Source organism: Sciurus vulgaris, assembly GCF_902686455.1.
Source record: "Sciurus vulgaris genome assembly, chromosome: 8".
NCBI classification, from domain to species: Eukaryota; Metazoa; Chordata; class Mammalia; order Rodentia; family Sciuridae; genus Sciurus; species Sciurus vulgaris.
The window spans coordinates 16,006,155-16,027,357 of record NC_136468.1 but is presented as its reverse complement, the minus strand read 5'-3'; the positions used below and the strand labels follow the sequence as shown (position 1 = coordinate 16,027,357).

The following is a 21,203-nucleotide window of genomic DNA, read 5'->3' as shown; positions in this document are numbered from 1 at the left end:
TCCACGCTGTAGCCTCAGACCCTGGCTCTGTGGATGCCCACGGGTTGGACGTTTCTCTCATTTGTCAAGAATCTGGGGCCACTTCACAGCCCCTATCTCTCTGCTCGGCCTTCAGGGCGGTCCAGAAGAAAGCCCCCATCTTCCTTGTGGCCCATGGCATTGTCCCGGGAAAGTTTATTCCCATTTTTAGGGATGACAAGCAGGAGGCTGGGAGGCGGAGCCAGATTACAACCGCGTTTCCTGGCGCGGAGACCGCGCAGCCCGCTCTGCTCTGCGGCATCCAGCCTCCTGCCCAGCGAGCGGGTGGCGGGGCCGGGGACGCGGGCTGTCCGGGCTCCTCGGCGCCTCCTCCCTGCGGGCCACCGGTCCGGGTCCCGGGCTCCCGCGCGCCTCCTCGCGCTCCTCCCCCGCGCGGGCTCTGCGCGCAGGTTGCGGCGAGGCCCCGGCAGGCGCTGCGCGCACGGCGGCGGCGGCGGCGACCGGCGCAGCGGCTCGGGCGCGGGGAGCCGGGGTCAGCCCGGGGCTGCGAGCGCCGCGGCCCTTGCCCCTCCGAGGCCGGCCTGGGGGGCCCGCAGGGCGCGCGGAGCGCCGAGTGCGCGTGCGGCTGGGGCCCGCACCCCGGGGCAGGAGCGCGGGCGCGGCGCGGCGGAGCGCCCGGCATGGAGCCCGCCCGGGAGCCGGTCCGCGAGCCCCCCGCGCGGACCCGGCCGCCGCCGCCGCCCGCCGCGCGCCCCGCCCCCGCCCCCGCCGCGCCCAGGCCGCGCTCGCCCGCGGAGGCGGAGGGCCGCGGCCCCGAGGCGCTGCTGCGGCGGTCGGGCTCGGGCTACGAGGGCAGCACCAGCTGGAAGGCGGCCTTGGAGGGTAAGCGCGCAGCCCTCCAGCAGCCCGGGGACCCCGAGGCGGCGGAGTCACCTTGGCCGCCGTCGCGGAGGGAGGGCGGGGAGCGCAGCTGGGCCGGCAGGCAGAGGGGGGCGGGGGAGGGGCCCTGGGGACCACCTCTGGCCGCGGCCGGCCCCCGCCCCCCCTGCGCGCTCACTCTCTGACCTTGGGAGCAAGCGCTGCTCCAGCCTTAGCTTCCCCCGCGCGGAGAGGTCGCCTCCTGCCCGGCGCGCACCTGACCGGCTTCTCGAAAGGGCGGCCTGAATCGGTAGTAAAGATGTTCTGCAGAGTGAGACGCCCAGAGGTGGCGCCGGCACCCTGTGGGGGTGGGAGGGGGCGCTGGTGGTGATGGGCCCTGTCGAGAAGGATCCCTAGGGCGCTTCATTTCAAGGTCGCAGGTCCCACCTACCCCTTCCAATTAGACTGGCTCAGGGAGTGACCCTGGCTGCGAGAGGGTAGTAACCAAGTGGGAAACAGATGTCAAGTTCAGAGTTCTTTTAGGAAACTTGTGTTGGATGCCCCTGGAGATGCTGGACGTGGCAAGAGAGAGGTCCGGACCTCCAGATGTCTCTCGGGTGCCCTTAAGGCCCCTAGTCCAAGGGCCAAGGAGGAGCTGGCAGCATGAACTAGGAAGGGGGCGTCAGAAAAGGAGGGCCCCCTGGAGTAGGTGACCTCTTAGGGGATATGGAGAGGACAGAGAAGGGAGCACTGGGTTAAGGAGGGACAAGTTCAGGAGCTGGTGGCTGGAGCTAGTCTGACAGGTGTGGAGAACTGAGTCCTAGCACCTGGAGCCCACGGGGTGAGGAGAGGAACCTGCAGGGCCAGATGGGAAGACTGCCCAGGTCTTGCCAAGGAGTCTGGGCTTTGTTCTGAAAGAGTGGTTGAGGGGTCGTCATGGTGGGTTTGCTCTTGGAAGACTGCAGCTGGCCCTGAGAGTGGGACCCAGCCAGGCTAGAGGTCAGTGAGGAGGGATGGAGGGCCCGGTGGGGAGGGGACGTAGCCAACCCTGCCCAGGCAGGTTGTGGGGCTGCGGAGCAGCAGGCCCGTGTGGCTGGAAGGCTATGGGCAGGGCCTGTGGGCTATCTGTGGAGGGCTGTGCAGACCCTGGAGGGGAAGCCTGGTGGTGGTTAGGGACAAAGCAGCAAAGGTGTCGTGCCCTAGGTGGGAGGGCCAGTACAGAGGAGGCTGGCCCTGTAAGGGTTGGGTAGAATGAAGGCCCCTCTCTTTGCTGTGCATCTCCTGGTTATTGCATTTGCCTGTGGCCAGGCTTCCCTCACACCCAAGTTCTTTCTTTCTTTTTCTTTTCTTTTTTTCTTTCTTTCTTTCTTTCTTTCTTTCTTTCTTTCTTTCTTTCTTTCTTTCTTTCTTTCTTTCTTTCTTTCTTTCTTTCTCTCTCTCTCTCTCTCTCTCTCTCTCTCTCTCTCTCTCTCTCTCTCTCTCTTTCTTTCTTTCTTTCTTTCTTTCTTTCTTTCTTACCAGGGATTGAACCCAGGGGTGCTTTACCACTGAGCCACATCCCCAGCCCTCTTTTTGTATTTTATTTAGAGTCAGGGTCTTGCTGAATTGCTTAGGGCCTCACTCAATTGCTGAGGCTGGCTTTGAACTCCTGATCCTCCTGCCTCAGCCTCCGGAGCTGCTGGGATCACAGGCACGCGCCACCATGCCTGGCCAAGTTGTTTCTCGAAGCTGCTTCTTCCCCTTGCCTGTATTTCTTTATTCCTTCTTTTGTTACCATGTCTGAAGGGCCTACCTGCCAACCTTAACCTAATCCCGTCTGGTTACTTAGGGGTGGTGTGGCCTCTTTTAGTGCCTTCTGCTGGCTGGTTCCCATCTCACCTCCCACCCTGACCTTGACTTTGGCCTCTTGTGCTTCCTACTGCCCACTGTGGCTGGCTGACCCCAGCAGGTCACTGAGGAAGAGCCAGCACAGTGGACAGAGGTTGTCCCTGGGCCTGAGTCCCGCCCACTCCTGTGTGTGGCACCTACCTTTGGTCCAGCCTTCTCTCAGCTGTCCTGGCACGCCTCCCTGTTGGCCTTGCTCTGTGACTCATGCCACCTGTGTCCCTCCCTTCCGCCCCCTGGTGCACCCAGGAGCAGTGCCATCCCTGGGAGCCTGTGGTGTGTGGGTGTTCAGCGTCTGAGCCTGTTGCCTCTCTCCCTAGGACTTTCAGGGTCTGGAATCTGACTCCCTGCCAGTCTCTGCTGGTGCCCTGAGGGTCTCCTGGGTGTTCTTCGGGTGCTCCCCATCTCCTATCAGAAGAGGGGAGCAGGTGGGGTAGGCCCTCCTCTCCACTGGCCTTGCCGCTGCTTCCCAAGTTCCCTCATCCTTTCTGAGTGGCCGGGCACTGTTCTGCACCTTTCTGCCCTCGCAGAGACCCCAGGATAGGGGCAGAGGCGGTGTGAGGTACCAAAAGCACAGTGTCCGGAAGACTCGAGTCAGACCCTTCCGTCATCTCAGGCGGGCAGGCCGGCCTGAGGTTTTCAAACTTGTTTGAGCCTCGGTTTCCTCATCTGCTGAGTGTGGTTCTGTTGTGGTGACCCCTCTCCCCAGCTCCCTGGAGGTGGCACCCTGTAGCCTGAATGGGAGAACCCAGGGAAGGTGGGTGTCCTACTGTCATCTGAAGTCCTTGATACTGGTCTGCCAACTTTGAGTCTGCTGCAGTTCACATAGTGACACACTATTGGTGGAAGGAGGGAATCTGGGGACTCAGGGGTTTCTAGACTCTGCTTAGCCAAACGTTTGGAGAGAAAGGGGAGACTTTTTTTTTTTTTTTTTTTTTTGGCACTAGGAATTGAACCCAAGGGTGCCCCACCACTGAGCTACATTCCCAGTCCATTTAATTTCTTTTTTTTGCGGTGCTGGGGATCGAACTCAGGGCCTTGTGCTTGTGAGGCGAGCACTCTATCAACTGAGCTATCTCCCCAGCCCCCATTTAATTTCTAATTTTGAGACCGGCTCTTGCTAAGTTGCTGAGGCTGGCTTCAAACTTGCAATCCTCCTGCCTCGGCCTCCTGAGTCACTGGGATCATAGGTGTGCATCACTGAACCCAGCTAAGGGGAGATTTCTTGATTACGCCATGCTGAGCCCCCAGAGACGCCTGTGCCCTGCTACCGCTATGTGCCAAACCAGTTATCAGGCGCCTGCTCTGTGTGGGAACCTATGCTGGGGCTCCACAATAGTTACCCCATTTAATCCTTCCCCCTGCCCTTGAGGGGTGTTGGTAGGCGCTGTCTCTGTTTTATAAGTGAGGACAGGAGACTGAGAATGTGAGTGTCCGGCCCAAGGACAGACCTTGGGGACTAACACTGGAAACTCCGGTGGGGTTGCCTCAGACGTGGAGGCCTTGCCTCTCCTGTGTGACTGGGATTGCAGGCTCAGAGAGGCGGATTGGAGATCATCAAATTGCGCTTGCTGGGCACTCGGCATGTCCCCTTCCTCCTCAGACGAGCCTGCCACCTCCAGGGTGGGTGGCTGTTCCTCCTCTGGGGTTAAGTGAGTTACAGAGATGCTTCGGTCAGAAGGCCGAGCGGGAGCCCTGCTCTTGGAGACTTTCACAGATGAACTGTTAGTTCTATAAATAGAAAACCAGACCAAAGTTCCCTGGGTTCGGGTTCTCTCCTCGCGGCTGCGCACCTTGCCTTCCACCCCAGGCTCAAGGAAGGTGCCAGAAAGGGGCCCCGGAGCTCCTACCTGGGTCGCTGGGAGGGCGGGGATGTTTTGGTGTTGGGGGTGGAGTGGGGCCAAGCGGCCTGGGGTAAAGGAGAGGGGACACCGTGATCTGCGTACCTCAGCCTATGGATTTTCCAGCGCACACTGATTCTGAATTTTTAATGTTGAAAGTTTCTTGATTAGGCATAAACCCGCAACTTCCTGATCAAAACCACACACATACATTTAGCAGAACCTCTTAAACATTTAATAGTTACCAAGCTCCACATTTAATACTTTTGAATAGTCAAGATTTTCCTGGCCAGGCTGTGCCCTGGTGACGTGGAGCCATTGGCCCTGGGCCTTTTTTGGGGTGCGGGCGTGAGTCTGGGGGGAGGTTGGTCTGGGTGGAGCCAGACTTCCTCAGCCGTTCCTCCTAATATTAGGCGAGATCCTCCACAGGAGACCCCAGCAGACCTCGGCAGGCTGCGGCTCATCCGGGCTGCTGCCCAGGAGGAACGATCTCTGAATCAGACACTCAGTCGTGTCCCCACCAGAAAAGAGGTGTTGAGGTCCCAAGCCCCACGCCTGGAGGTGACCTTGTGTGGAGAGAGAGGCAGATGTAATTATTAAGGTCAGGCTGGGCCCTAACCCAACATGACCTTGTGTCCTCAGAAGGAGTCAGAGACACACAGGGGGAGCCCCTGTGACCTCGAAGGCAGAGGCTACAGTGACACAGCTGCAGGCCAAGGATTCTGAGGACGTTCAGCAAACCACCAGGAGCTATGATGAGGCAGGAGGGTTCCCTACAGATTTCAGAGGGAGCATGGCCATGGTGACACCCCAACTTTTAACTTCTGGCCCCCAAAACTATGAGTGTGCTGATGTTTTTGAAGGCACCAGTTCGTCTGTTTTGCTATGGCAGCCCTAGGAAACCAATCCGGGGTTGATTTGGATTGTCCAGCCACACTGGTGTCCTCTGGGAGGGCAGACGGTGAACAGGCGCTGGGCTCCGTGACCTCTCAGTCCGCAGGGCCGTGGTGCAGAGCCAGCCCTCTGGGGGAGTGAAGAGGCATCCCAATCCTGGCGGCGATGGAGACGCATGCGCACATCCCCTAGTCCCCCGAGTTCCTGCAGACTCAGCTGAATTTAAGGCTGACAGGGGATTCTATCATTCAGTGTAGTTAAGTCCCCTCATATTTTTTGAGTCCCAGTGGTGTTGCTCTGGAACATCCAAGGTAATGGCCAAGTCCTGCTTGAGGGAATCCAAGGAGGACTACGCGATCCTTTCCCCAAAGGAGCCCAGGACAGGTCATCGCATCCTAGGGATGGCTGGCTCACAGTGACATAGAGCGTACCAAGCCCGTCACAGCACTAAGCACTATACGGCTGTCCTTTGGTATCCACAGGGGGTTGGTTCCAGGAAGCCCCTGGGATGCCAAAATCCATGTGTGCTCAAGTCCCTTTTATAGCCAGGCCCTGTGGCATGCCTGAAATGCCTGCAGCTGGGGAGGCTGAGACAAGAGGATCTGGGGTTCAAAGCCAGTCTCAGCAACTTAGTGAGGTCTTAAGCAATGCAATGAGACCCTGTCTCTAAATAAAATATTAAAGAAGGACTGTAGATGTGGTTCAGTGATTAAGTGCCCCTGGGTTCAATCCCAGGAACCACAAAAAAAAAAAAAAAAAAAAAAAAAAAAAAATCCCTTTTATAAAATGGTGCAGTATTTGCAGAGAACCTGCAGACATCCTGCTGGGTGTTTTAAATCATCTGTTGATTGTTTAAGGTACTGAATCAATGTACTGCTGTGTGAATAGTTCTACGTATCATCAGGGAGTAAGGACAAGAAAGAGCTCTGTCCACAGTCAGTACAGATGCCATTTTTTTCTGAGTAAGTACTTCAGTCTATGTTGGTTGAACCCAGGGATGTGGCGCCTTCGGGCCTGGAGAGCTGAGTGCTCCTGCCTCTTAAGGGTTGAGAGCAGATGCCATCACAGCCTCATTTCAGAAACGGCGAAGCAGAACAGAGGCAGAGTGACTTGGCGGGAGCACTCGCCCAGAGCACAGAGCCACACTGCAGGTGCCACCCCCACCCCAACTCAGAGAAGAGGACGGCGGCGAGAGGAGGGAGAGGGAGGCCACCCAGCGCGCTGGCCAGGAGCACATCCTGCAGCCCTGGGGACGTGGCCTGTGTCCACCATCACCACGGACAGCGAGGCAGGGATGGAGAAGCCTCGTCCTCCAGGGCAGGCAGACCCTGCCCGAGCCCCCACCCCACTCCTGGTGGAGTTCAAGGACTTGCCAGTCGAGATGGCAGCCTGTGTGCACCCACCTCTTCCCTTCAGAAGCCCATCAGTACCACAGTAAAGGGACATTTTAAAGACCACACACAAGAGGAGCAGGAGGGACCAGAGCAACAAATTTGGGAGCTTGGGGGCAAATGGATGTAACTAATGTCGTCCCCTTGAGAAGGTCCAGAAATCAGGGGCGCCACTGAGTCCCATGTGATGGCCCCCAAGTCTAAGAGATGGGGCTGTGGAGGCAGACGGGCTGAAAACAGGAGGACTGGGGGAAAACTTTCAGGAGGGGTTAAGTTCCATTTGACACAGTCTCTCCCCCACCCTGGTAAGAACCCAAGGTGGAATCTCTCAGGACAGAGGCCCTTGAGACCCCACCACACTGAGAGCAAGCAGGGGGGTCCATGGTCACATGTGGAGTGCTGAGAACAGCCTCCCAGCCTTCCTGGGAGGAGCCCTTGCCAAGTGTACACCCTCAAGGAGGAAAAACAGAAGAGACTTCCCCAGGAACTCTGATCCACCCCTCCGCCAGAGCTTGGCAGTCATCCCTGAGGGTCGTTCCTGAAGGTCATCCCTGAGGGTCGTTCCTGAAGGTCAGCCCAGTCAGATCCCTCTGTCTGTTCCTCAGTTACCAGGACCCTGCAGGGACTCCAAGGCTCTGCGGAACTCTAGTCTTTCCGTCTTGATCATGAACAAACAGCCAAAGTTCTCAGCCACTGTAGGAAATTACAAATGAGCAAGGAATAATCAATTTGGAAGAAACAGAGATTGCCCTCCCCACAACTATCAGTAATATCTTCAGAAAGAAGAGAAAAGTGAAAATACTGCATCATTAAGATAGGAGTAGGATGCTTTAAGAGGGGATCGTCCATAGAACACAATGAAATGAAAAACCATGGAAATTAAAAACACAATCAAGATGTAAAGCTCAGCAGAAAAGTAGGAATATAGAGTTGAGAAGTTCTTCCAGGAAACAGAGCAAAAGATAAAGGGATAATGAATAAGAGGGAAAAAAGGATACATTTGGAAGGCCAGTCCAAGAGATCCAACATTTGAATAATATGACCTCCAGGAAGAAAATGAAAAGTAGAGGAGAGGAAATCATCAACGATATAATTAAAGAAAATTTCCTGGGACTTAAGGACTCGACTTTCCAGATTTCAAGAGCCCAGTGATTGCCCACAGAATAGACGCACCAGACCCAAGCCAAGGCATGGTGTGCAAGATGAGCAGGGAGAGGTAAGGAAAAGACACAGCTTCCAGATAGAAAACAATTAAGCAATTGAAATCTAAAAGATCATCGATGAGAATGGATCTAGATTTTTCAAAAGCAACACAGGAGCTAGAAGACAGTTACAGAATACCTGCAGGGATCTGGACTACAGCTCAGTGTTAGAATCCTTGCTTAGCATGAATGAGGCCCTGGGTGCAGTCTCCAGCACTATACAATAACAACAATAACAACAACAACAACAAAACAACAATAATGCCTTCAAGATTCTCAAGAATTATTTCCAACCTACAATTCTCAGGTCCCTGAGTTCACAGTGCCAGGGGCTCCACTCACAGTGGGAAGTCTTGCTTCTTGGAGTGGCACAGCTGCACAGTGGCTCTGGATTGGATGCCCTTTCTCAGAGAGTCATTGGAAGATGTGCCCCACCAGGACAAGGGAGTGAGCCAAGACAGAGGAAAGCACAGGACAGGAGGAGCCGGAGGCCAACAGAGGAGAAGGCAGGGAATCTGCAGCCTGCTGGTGCAGAGAGACCCCAATGTGGCAGGTGGGTTTCAGAGACAACCGGTCAGATTGGAGCAGGTCAGAAAGTTCCAGGGGCTACTTCCTGGAGAAGGGTGTTTTAGGCTGGATGTTAGTTTCCTCCCCAAATTCATATGTTGAATTCCTAACCACATTACTGTGAGGCACAACAATGTAACTAACTGTACATTTATGGAAAAGTTGGTAACAAAAAAGTCCAAACCAAAAAAAATTTTTAAGGGAATTCATGCCTAATTAAAAACAAAAAAATAATGAGTGTTGGTAAGAATGTAGAGAAACTGGAACCCTCATACACTGCTGGTAGAGATGTAAAATGGTAATAAGTTACTGTGGAAAACAGCTTGGAAGTTCCTCAAAAATCGAAACAGAATTACCATATGACTCAGCAATTCTACTCCTAGGTATATATCCAAAGGAAGTGAAATTAGAGACTCAGATATTTGTACTAAATGTTCATGGCAGCATTATTTGCAATAGCCACAAGGTGGACATAACCCAACTGTTCTTCAACAAATGAATGGATCAAAAATTTGGTATGTCCATACAATGGAATAGTATTAAACTATTAAAAGGAATAAAGTTCTGACACATATTTAAACATGAATGGGCCTTGAAAACATTACACTAAGTGAAATGGACCAGACACTGAAGGTCAAATATTGTATGATCCCACTTATGTGAAATATTGAAAATAGGCAAATCCATAGAGACAGAATGTAGAGTAATGGTTTCTTGGGGTGGGGAGGATATGGGGGGTTAATATTGAATGGCAACAGAGCCTCTGTTTAGGAAAACAAAAGGACTTTGCAAACAAACAAGTGATGGGTGCACAGTTGTGAATGTACTTGATGTCATTAACTCAACAATGGAAAATAGTTAAAGTGGCAAATTATATGTTACATTTTGTCACAATGAAAGACTTTAAAAATGTGTGTCTAAAGTCTAAAAGCCTTGCTTTGTTAACTATAAAATAAAAATGTTAAGTGATAGAGAGAGAGAGAGAGAGAGAGAGAGAGAGAGAGAGAGAGAGAGAGAGAGAGAGAGAGAGAGAACGAACCTAGAGAATCAGATCAGGAAGAGGGCAGATGGTGTTTGCGGTGGCAGGATTTCAAGAGGTGGAGGTGGAGGAGGAGAACTTCCTGGGCAGGGACACCACTTCAGACTGTGAGGGTTGAGTGGGATTTCTGAGGCGCCTGCTTGGCTGAACCTTGGGACAGGGTGGAGAAGCAGCAGAAGATCCAGGTTGGGGAGCTCGGGCTGCGGCGGGAGTGTGCGGGCAGTGGGGGGCAACAGGGAGGGTTCGTGAGCAGGGGAATGGCAGGATTGGAACAGTGGGCCCTAATTCCCTGGCATCAGAGTCACCTGGCGCAGCCCACAGCAGAGGCTGCCGGCTTTGCCCTCGTTTCTGTTGGGACTTGGGGCTGCTGGCGGGGTTGGCGAGGGTGGGGTATGGGTCCTGACCCCTGTCTCTTCTCCTCAGACACCACCACGCGGCTCCTGCTGGGGGCCATCGCCGTCCTTCTGTTCGCCATCCTGGTGGTGATGAGCATCCTGGGTAAGCTCGCATGTCAGTGCACGCGGGTAATTCAGCTTTCAGGCTCCATGTCGCAAGCACATCTAAATAGGTACAGAGAGCGTCCTGACCTCAGGGATTGGGGGTGACGGACCCAGTAGATCTAAAATGGCGTTGGCTGGTGCGGCTTCAGCCTAGGCCGAGGCCCGCACCGCACGGTGGGCTGTGCACGTCCTGTTGGTGCACTTCGGGAAGAGGGTGGCTCAGAGGCTTGTGCACCCTGTCAACAGAGTCAGGAGGTTTGGACTCAAAGGGATATAAATCGTGGGAAAGGGACTAGTGCGTTCGAGAACTAAGGGAAGATGAAGGCTCTCTTGGTGAGGTCTGTTTGTGCACACTCGTCTTGGTGTTTGATGGTGCCTTGTACTTCTCTCCTGGCTTAGGATGGGAGGGGTGTGTGTGTGTAAGGGGGGAGGGGAGGGAGAGAGAGAACCTTCCACAAGGGAAGTTTATGCCCTGCTTTAGGCAGGGGAGGGCAGAGAACTGTCTGCCCCTGTGGATCTCTAGTTACCTGCAGCTCAAAATAATTCTCAAGCCAAAATGGCATATTTAGGGTGGTACATTCTGGACCCCATCGAAGGGAAGAGAACATTCTAAGGGGGAGAAGCCCAGAGTGTCGTGCAGGACCGAAGAGGTCAAAGAAATGAAACGGAGCGGGTGAGGTTCTGTGAACAGGGAATTTGGCTACTCTTGAGGGATTTCAGTCAGAGCGAGTCGTGGCCTCAGTAGGATACGCGAGACGATTCCCGGGCTCCTTCTCGAATTGTCGGGAGGTGCTGCAAGAGCAGGGACAGCCTCCTTAAAGTGGGGAGAGGCCACCCACAGAATGGATCCCTGCCAAATTCTCCCCTGCGCGCTGGATGCTAGGAGGAGGGCGAGAGCATGGTGATGGATTCCGTGTCACCGGCAGCACCTTGGATTTACCCAGAATAATTACTGCAGGTCAAGCCACTTTCTTTCCCATCCTGTTGCTGGTTGGGGGCCCAGGGCACCGTGTGGCCATCACACAGAACGGTTTCGGCGCGGCACCAGCACTCAGCGGAGCCCGTGGTGGGCGGCTGACGTGCGGCCCTCAGGCCTCTGCGCCCACGTGGACCTGCGACTCACTGCACAGGTGTCCGTGTCCATGTGGCTGTGGGTCCCCGGGGGCTCCCTGCGTGCATCTTGACTGTGTCCTGCTCCCCTCTTATGAAAACCGACAAGCCCGTACTTCTGGAACGTGCAGTTGACACAGTGCCAAGACAAAGCACCACGTGACAGAAGGGGTGAAATGTCGAGATTGAAAATGTACCTTTATAAATTCAAATGATGGGATTAATGGGGGAAGAAAAGTGGTTGGGTTTGGACTTTAAAGGTGAGCTACACGTTTGAGACACTGGGAGACCTGGCTTGGACAAAGGTGCTCCAAAAACTCTGTAAGGACGCGGCGGGACTCCTCTGCAGGGGGCCTTTCTAGTCTGGTGGGAGCGCTGAGCATCCTTCCCAGAGAGGCGCACATCTGCAGACCGCAGGGCATGGCAACTGGGGACGCTGCTCCTGGTCCTGGTGGCAGGTTTCAGTGGTGATGCGGGGTCACCGTGATAGCAGGTGGGCCGAGGAGCTGCCCTGCCGGAGTCAGGGAGGACACAGTCTCTGTGAGAGCCAGGACCAGGGCAGGCCGAGGTCCTCCTTCAAGCAGGAGGAAGAAGATGGAACAGGTCTGCTCTGGTCCCCCAGCAGGCAGAGCCTGGACTTGTAGTTCTAGGTCTAGGTCGCAGAGGGCAGGCTGAGCCTCAGTATTTAAAAAGAACTTGCTAGCAGCCCAGGGGTGGACAGAGCTGCCTTGCTAGATAGGAGGGCTGAGGGCTGAAGGAGAGTGGCCCTCCATCCTGCGGATGATTCCCCCGCAGCCAGCTGCAGAGAGAACGTGGAGAGCCTCCCCAGGGCTACCTGCTGTCACTGATCCTGGGCCACCTGCCCCAGTTCCCTTTCTTATTCACTTAGCCACTGACCTTTTACCTCCAGGCACTGTGACATCAGCGCTGCCTCTGAAGGGCTCCGAATCAAGGTGGAGCTGGGTGGGCAGTGAACTGGGCTCCTGGGGGTAAGGTGGTGGCCAGGTGGGTGCAGCACTTGCCGACCGGCCCTCTGCCCGCAGCTTCCAAGGGCTGTGTCAAGTGCGAGGCGCCCTGCCCCGAGGACTGGCTGCTCTACGGGAGGAAGTGCTACTTCTTTTCGGAGGAGCCCAGAGACTGGAATACAGGCCGACAGTACTGCCACACCCATGAGGCGGCGCTGGCCGTGATTCAGAGCCAGAAGGAGCTGGTGAGTGCTCTGGGGTCACGGGGAGGGCCTCCCAGGGCCCCCACCCTGACTCCCAGGGGAGGGCCACACCCCAAGATGCAGTGTCCCCAACAGGTCTCCAGGGCCACCAGTCAGGGCACAGCCCCAGGTGTGCAGGCCACCCCCCACCCCGGGTCTAAACAGGTCCCCACCCCCATGCAAGGCCACTTCCTCCAATCCAAGGCTGGTTGGTTGAACTAAACTCGGCATAGGAATCACAAATGACGAGCACTTGTGAAAAGTGAAAACGCACCGTCACTTTCTTCTGATCCAACTCAGGACGCGCCCTTACTTAATATCCAGAACAGCCTTAGCAGGAGAAATACGGAAGAAACAGCTGAGTTTCTCGGTCCTGGTGGCGCGCGCGCCTCAGCCAGGCGCCTTTTCACCTCGGCCCTCGGGAGTCCGGCTCCTGTCGCCGGCTCCTGGCTCTGGGCGGCTGACCTCATCCCGCCAGGATCCGTCCAGCCGGGAGCCAGTGCCTCTGCAGCGAGGTTTGTCGTGGGAGGTGCCGCAGTCAGGAGGCTGCCTCTGACCCCAGGTTTCCCTCTTTCCTGTGCAGGAATTCATGTTCAAGTTCACGCGGAGGGAGCCCTGGATTGGCCTGCGCAGAGTCGGGGATGAATTCCACTGGGTCAACGGGGACCCGTTTGACCCCGACACGTGAGCCCAGGCTTCATCTTCTAGAAGACCGAGCTTAGGCGGGGAGGGCCTCACCCCCAGACCCAGCTTCCCGAGAGGGGTTTTATGATAGCTAGAGATGCGAGTCCCTAGGGCCAGAGGCCATCATGAGAACGGCTTCCGGCCTCTCCCTGCAGGTCCGGCCTAGTCCGGTGGCCACACAGCCATCAGAGCTGCGTGGAGTCGGGCCAGCCTCACTCTGTGGGGAGGGGAGAGGGAGGGGAGGGTGGGGGAGGGGGAGGGGGGCCCTGGACGTCCTCCATCCATTGGCCAGCACGGAGTCACTTGACCACACCTGGCTGCAAGGGAAGATGGGAGTTGGAATCTCAGTTCTGGCCAGCCGCGTGCCACGCATGCGTTGTCACTGGAGGAAGGGCCTCGACGGCGGTGGCCACGTCTTAGGCGTGCTCCTTCCCACGGAGGGTGCTGCTGAGATGGTGGCAGCACGTTCAGCAGTGGTGTTACCTGTGTGGGCCAAGCAGTGTAGACGTGGGTATGGGGGGCCAGGCGTGCTGTGTGGTGTGCGGGTGCTGGTGGCGGAGGTATGGGCGGTGGGCCTGTCGGCCTGGTTGTGGCAACAGGGTGGTGGTAGGGTAGATACCAGGGGACAGTCTGGGCTGGGGAGACGGGAGGACACGTAGGGCCACAAGCACCTCTGCTCCCAGTCCAGGCCCTGCAGCTGGAGGAATAGGCCTGGCGCCTGCTGGAGGGCGCCCAGCTGCGGTGATGAGGGCACCCCAGCGTCAGGGCAGGCCTCATGCACAAGGGGAGGGAGACCCTCAGACCCTCCTGGCGGCCAGAGCTGGTGACGAGCTGCCTTCCCATCTGAGCTGGCTTAGGGCCCACAGTCCTGGCAGCCTGCAAGGGCGCAGGGCTTGGGGACAGCTCTCGTGCCCTTCCCTCTCGCCTCCTGTGCATTTCCGCTCACCCGCGTCTTGGTCCTCAGTGCCTCTTCACTTCTGCCTGTGTTCCCTGCCCCCATCTCAGTCTGGGAGAGCCCTGAAGGCTGAGGACACAGGGCTGAAGACCCGGCAAGGATCTCACCCTCTGGGCTCTTCTGATGTCCTCTGGGGTGGGAGCCCGGATGCCGGGGATCAGAGACCTGGGTGAACAAATGAGGTTCCTCCTTAACATGCACAGGTCCACACATGGTGTCAGTGAATTCCTGTGCGACAGTTTCAACAGTCTGACCTTGGGGCTTCCTGATCTGCCCCTGGCCTGCCAGGAGAGTTTAATTCAGCCTGTCTCTCCTGAGCTCTTGCTGTGCGCTGGACACCAGGCAATTCCAGATGAGAGCTGCACAGCCTTGCTGGAGACAGCAGCTGTGGTGCAGGCAGGAAGGGCGGAGGGTGGTCCTGAGTGGGGCACTTTGGAGCATGGGACATGGAGCTGACCCTGGAAGGACAGGGAAGCAAGATAGGGAAGGGCGGGGTGAGGCCAGCGGTTCACGGGAAGCCCAGGTGGCTGGAGCCCCATGCAGGGGGACAGAGGGAGGGCACGTTTGACAGGTGAGCCGGGCTGTTCCGGGAGGGCAGGCTTGGTGTGCCCATTCTGAGTGCCTGTCCCTTTTCTCCTGGTTGCAGGTTTACCATCGCTGGCCCTGGGGAGTGTGTCTTCGTAGAGCCCACCAGGCTGGTGTCCACGGAGTGTCTGATGACCCGGCCCTGGGTGTGCAGCAAGATGGCCTACACCACCTGAGGAGGACCAGGACAGAGGCGGCCCCACCTAGGTCAGGGGAGGCCGCCCCTCCAAGTCCTGCCTCCAATGGGAGCCTCCTGCCCTCTCCAAGCAGAAGCAGCGTGGAGGGTGGTCTCTGCCTTCGTCTCCTCTCTGGGCTCCAGAGCTCTGAGCCCCTGGTTCCTCGTTTCCCTTGTCCCCAGGCAGGTCCTGCGGCTGAGCAGTAAATCCCCTTTGCTAAGTAGCGTAGCCATCTTCCCACCTTACACGCACATGCACACGCACACGCCCCTTCTCAGTGGTCTGTCCTGAGTCCCCCGCAGCCTGTCCCTGGAAGCTTCCTTCCTGGCGGCAGCCCTGGTGCTCCGGGGAATGCGGGGGCGACACAGATGTGTGACCGCGCAGCAGGCGGCCTCTCCCAGTGGCTCCTCTCCGGGCAGCTGTGGGAGGAGGCAGGCGAGTCCTCCCTGTCACCTTGGCCAGCCCAGCCCAAGGTCCGGAGGCCCCTGCCCCTGCCCTCTTTGCCTCCTGGGGTCCCCAGGCTGGGCCCCTGCTGTGCCGTGGTGCTGTTGTACGGTCACTAATGGAATAAAGAGATGACTGGCATACAGAGGAGTCGGCTGCCATTTGTTCCAGGGTCACAACTTGGGGTGGGGGAAGGAGAGGGGGTCAGTGCTGGGTCCACCACAGAGACAGACGTGCTCTGCTGTGGCAGGCGGTGGCGTGTGGGAATGAGGGTGGAAAACACCTGTGCACAGACGCAGACGCACCTGCGCACATACACTCAGTGCTGTCTTGTCCAGGCTGTGTCACACATTTTATGGCCTCAGGACCTTATTTAACTTTGGGAGGCTACTAAGTTATTCTTCGCTGTCTGGGGGTGTGCTGCATTCTGGCTCATTCATTAGTCTTCAGTGCCATGTGACAAATGTTTATTCACTTACATAAGCCAGAGGACCCACAGCCTTATCCCCTAAGGAGCACACAGGGAGCAGAGGAAAGAGAAAGCACCAGAGTGTTCTAGAACACTGTGGAGGGATGGTCTATTCTGCCTTGGGAGAGGATGGGGGGCCGAGTGGGAGGATGAGGTGGTGTTCATCTAGAGCTGAGTCAGAGCTTGCCTGAGGCTTCTGGCCTCTTCCTGGATACCCCGTGGCGTACCTGAGAGGAGGCGAGCCTGTGGAGGTTCTGACTGTCCCCTGCACCCCACGTCGGAGGCCCTGGCTTAGCCGACCTCCTGCCAGTGCCCCTGGCAGGTGGGCAGTGTCTGCCTGCCTGGGAGCCTCGTGCTGGCATTTGGGTCCTGACCCATTTTCAGAAAATAGGTCTGAGAAAACCGGGTTCCGCTGGGCTCTGCCCAGTCCTGTCACTGAACCTACAGTTTTCAGACAAAGCTGCCATCTTGGTTTTGCTGACTTTTCTACATGCTTTCCAGGCATTTGTCAAATGGGGTAGTTTGTGGCTTTGTGTTTGTCCTTGTTGGGGAGCCACACTTGGATGCAAGGTACATTGTTAAGGGAATTTGGGGGATCCCTTCCCCTCCATGTGTGGGGAAGCATGTGGAAGGGCTGGGGGCTGAGGAACTGGGGGGCTTCCCGCCCCCTGTGCTCAGTCCTGTCCAGGCTCTTGGCCAGGGTCCCACCCCCAAAGGCAGCAGGGCTCACAGCGCTCAGAACCCTGCTCGACGCGGGCACCCCACCGGTCCTACAGAAGGCTCCTCAGGCAGGAGAACGGTTAGTACATTGCCTTGCAGGGTCCCAGCGGGGAGCTGAGCGTGGTGGAGCCCCGGGCTTCAGGGCCCTGCCTCCGTCTTCCTGCGGGCTGGGCTGGGGCCGGGTGTGAGGACCGGGAACAGGGATCCTTCCCGTCTTATTTCTTCTTAAACATCCAGATCCTGCTGCTGGAGGCTTCAAGGCCCCCTGGCAAGTAAGCTCGCCTAACCTCGGGTTTATCCAGGGACCACAAAACCATCGGAAGTCAGTTGGCAAAGCAGGTACCTTGAGCCAGGGTCGCGTTTGGAGACTCTCCTTATCTGCTCCTGCCCAGGAAGGAAACGCAAGATAAAAACAAAGCACGGCCACCTCCAGAGAAGTTGGGATGCTTTCAAAGGCTAGAAACCAGCCAGGCTGCCACCCTGCCCGGGATCAGATTGCTGGCTGTGGCTCCCTGTGCTGTGCTCTTCGGGACCAGAGGGGGCAGCACTGAGAACAGACCCCAGAGCTTGTGACTCTGTCTCAAGGATTGCCCGTAGGACTGTCCCTCTCCAGTCCCCCTTCTCATGCCCTCAGCTGATCTTTCCAGAGCTGGGGCCAAGGCTCCCTAGGCAGATTCAAACCCAAATCTCAGCCGGCCCTCGGTGTAACCCCTGGAGCAGGCAGGGCCTCTGCAGAAGCTGGGTCACACGTCAGGTGCCCCTCAGGCACGCTTTGGGATGCCCAGGGAGGACGTCAAAGCAGTTATGGGCATTGTTGGTGCCGCCCTGTGGGCCAGCCAGTGCTTTTGTATCCTTCCTCTCAATTCTCCAGGTCAGTGTTGTCAGGCTATTCTAACAGATGAGGGAAGGCTCAGAGAGGTTAGGGGGTTGCTTCACGCTGCACAGCCAGAGGTACAGCCAGGATTCGAACCCACCCCCATTCCCACGGGGTCCATGGGAGGCTCACCATGTGGCAGGTATGCTCCCTGCCCAGGGCCTGCTCTGAGGAGGGGGCGGGAAGGCGCCTGTGCGTCAGTGAGTGGGCGGGGCCTCCCTGGGAAAGGACAGCGAGTGCTCACAGGCGATTCTTTTTCTGCACCCCTTTATCCTCCTCACTTGATTTTCACATGAATGACCCACAGAATGGGGGATGTGAGGAATGACTTCTGTCTTCTGCCAGGCTCAGCTCCAGCCTCCTGGGGACAACTTCTCAAGCAACAGCTGTCACCAGAAGTGGAAACCTTCCAAACTCTGCTTTGAACTTTAAAAACAAATTTTCTGTCTGCCTTCCACCTCTCTCGCCAGTATATACCAGATCAGGGCAGGACAATTGCGGAAGTGACTCCCATTTAGAAGCCACTGCCTTAGAGCAACTCTGGAATCCCCCCGCCGTGTGGTGCAATGCAGCCCCCTGGCTGGGGAGGTGGGTGGAGAAGCTTCCGTCCTAGTCTCCCTCTCGTTGATGGGGGAGGAATTCCTTTGCTCCTTCTTAGACTATACAGTCTGGCCCTGGCCACCCTCTGAGAGGTTCTTCCCTGTTCCTTTAGCCTCCTTGGCCACAGTGGTGGCCGGTTTTTGTCAGTTGTGTGTTGTTAGCCAACTGTTACCTGCCCAAGATTTGTCTGATGGCTTTCAGAACAGTTAGGAAATTTTCTACATTATTGTACTAGTTTGCCAATCCAATTTTCTCAAAAATGTAATATATTTCAGATTTATTTGCGCCCCATAGTTATTTTCTGACCAAGTTCTCAAGGTTGCCTAATTGCTATTTTCACTGACCTTGCGTCTTCCTCTCTGTTGATGGCAACTGTCTTGAGGTATTGGAGAGGATATGAGGGCAGCCATGTCCCCTATCTCATTTCTGCTACAGGCCAAGCCAATTTGTTCAACCAAGTTTTAGTGGGATTTTCTTGCTTAAGCCACTTGATCAATCTTACTTCAAAGTGATCGGACTGCTTCGCTTCTTCAGCTTTCTAAGTTTTGAATTTCGTTTTTATTCTGACTGCAAATGCACTCGTTCCTTCGGAAGGTCCTCTCTTCCGTGTGAATCCTGCTGATGGAAGCTGCTTTCGCCACACATGATGACCCTACCACTTCTCTGAGTGACGGGGTCAGTTGGGATGCTGTCTGCTTTCCAGCTTTTTCCTGTTAACCCCCGGCTTTCCTAAAGCATGACATGGGTCCTCATCTTCCCAGCCCCTGAAATCAGTTTCTTTATTTCTCTGTTTAGGTGCTAGGCCATGCCATGTATTTTATTTTGGATTTTTGTTATAGGAGTACTTCACTTTCAGGAACCAATATCCATATTGGGATTGTCTAATTGCCATTATAAACAAGCCTAAACATTCAGCAGCTTAAATGTAATAAAAAGGTTATTTTCTTGCTTTTTTGTGGCTTTGTCCACGTGGTTTTTATGGGGCATGATGTCATCTGGGGACCTAGGCTGATTCTTTCCCAGGGCCCCACCATTCTTTGGTGTCTCAGAATTCTTTCCTCGATCTTCCACATCTGACCAAAAGCTGAGGGAGGAGAGTGAGGATCACGGTTCATGAGTTTTTTTATGGGTCAGATCTGGCTGTATTTATCTGCAAAGAAAGCTGGGAAATACATTGAGCTGTGTGCTAAGGAAGGAGAGGTAGCAGGTTTGGGTTTGGGAAATGTCCATCCAGTCAGTCGCTCGCTACATGCTGTATTACTCCCATTTTGCAGATTGGATACCTGAGACCTTGGAGGGTTAGTAAATTCCCAGTATTAAGCAACAGAGCCTGGAACTGAATTCAAATATGAATGACTCCAAAGCCATGTTCTGAATCACCAGGCCACCCAGATCATCTTCTCTTCCCTGCCTCACTCACCTGTGACATCTTAACACCCATGACAGGCGCCAGCGCTGCGCCTCTGCTCCTGGCCTCTTATCAACGGTTAGCCAGCCCTCTTACAAGCAGCCCTGGTCCGTGGACTAGTCTGCCCGTGGAGGAAGAGTCCGAGAGCCACAGCAACAGCTTAGGACACCATTGAACAGAACACGAAAACACGTAAACGTAAAATTAAGTGGTTCCTTTACAAAGGCACTTGCTGATTTTGGAAGAAGGTCAAGCTCCTAGCTCTCCCTTTCTTCCTTACAGGGTGAGGATAAGGATTGTTGTTGATCACGGGAATCTTTTCATCCTCAAGTAGTGTCAGACCGTGACACCATGTTTCACTGTGACCAAGATACCTGCCTATAAAAACTTAGAGGGGGGAAAGGTTTATTTTGGGCTCATGGTTTTGGAGGTTCAGTCCATGGTCAGCAGACTCTGTTGCTCTGGGCCTGAGGGGAGACAGATATGGTAGCAGAGAGCACGGCAGAGGGAAGCTGCTCAGCTCACAGCAGCCAGAAAGCAGGGGGGCCGGGAGGAGCTAGGGACAAGATATAATCCCCACCCGATGAATTAATGAGCAAATGAATTAAACACACACTTGTCAAAAGAAGAAATGCAAATGGTCAACAAATACATGAAAAAATGTTCAACATCATCAGCAATTAGGGAAATGAAAATCAAAACGTCACTGAGATTTTCACACCAGTCAGAATGGCAGCCATCAAGAATACAAAAATAACAAAAGTTGGAGAAAATGTGTCGGAACACTTTTATACTGTTGGTGGGATTGTAAAGTAGTTTAATCACTAGGGACATCACTATGGAGTTTCCTCAAAAGATGAGGCAGGGAACCACCATGTGACCCAGGTAGACCACGTCTTGGTATTTATCCTGAAGGATTAAAGTCATCTCACCACAGGGATGTGTGTGTGCCCATTTTTACAGCAGCACAATTCACCATAGCCGAACTCTGAAGCCAGCCTCGGTGTCCATCAACAGATGAACGGATAAAGAAAATGTGCTACATATACACAATGGAGGTTTATTCAGCCATAAAAAATGTAATTATGTCATTTGTGGGAAAATGGAGAGAACCTCATGTTAAGCGAAATAAGTTCAACTCAGAAGCTCAAGGGTTGTATGTTTTCTCTCATATGTGGAAGCTAGAGAGGAAAAAGGAAAAGGTGGGGAATCTCATGAAAATGAAAGGGAGATCAGTAGAGGGAAAGGAGCAGAGCGCAGGAGGGAGGAGGGAGGAGAAGGGCTTGGGAATGATATTGGCCACATTATATTGTTGTTAGGTTGTGTGCATGTGTGACTATGTAACAACAAATCCCATCATTATGTATAACTATAGTGCATTAGTAAAATCATGTGGGAAAAAAAGCTGTAATTCCCCAGGGCTCATCCCGAGTGACTTACTTCCTCCGCCATGCCCACCTGCCTGCAGTTACCACCCAGCGTCCATTCGAATCATCAATCCACCAAATAGATCGATTCACTGCTGAAGTTACAGCTCTCATAATCTGATCATTTCACCCATGAACGTTCCTGCACTGCCAAGCACCATCTCCTTGGGGGACATCTCCTGTCAAGACCATAACTTCATAGAGGACCTAAGTTTCCCAGGAGTCATCCTGCGGGACCCACGTTGGCTATAAGGGGTATGAGGAGGGTGAGAGTAAGATCCGAGACTTCCTCCATGACAACTGGCAAAGGGAGGAACCGGAAATGGAAGTTGAGAGATCCTGAGAAACCAAAAGTCTTGTGTTACGTCTACATGTTGTTCTGCTTTATA

The 21,203-nt window shown here is 54.9% G+C and overlaps 1 protein-coding gene across 1 annotated transcript; it reads left to right on the top strand.

Moving 5' to 3' along the window:
- The first annotated feature begins 263 nt into the window (after positions 1-263).
- On the top strand, positions 264-15,452 carry CLEC2L (C-type lectin domain family 2 member L). Its single transcript, XM_079151884.1, has 5 exons — positions 264-861; positions 10,079-10,153; positions 12,309-12,475; positions 13,056-13,156; positions 14,758-15,452. The coding sequence occupies exons 1-5, from the start codon at positions 660-662 to the stop codon at positions 14,870-14,872; spliced, it is 660 nt and encodes a 219-aa protein (XP_079008010.1). The 5' UTR covers positions 264-659; the 3' UTR covers positions 14,873-15,452.
- The last annotated feature ends 5,751 nt before the right edge of the window (positions 15,453-21,203 follow it).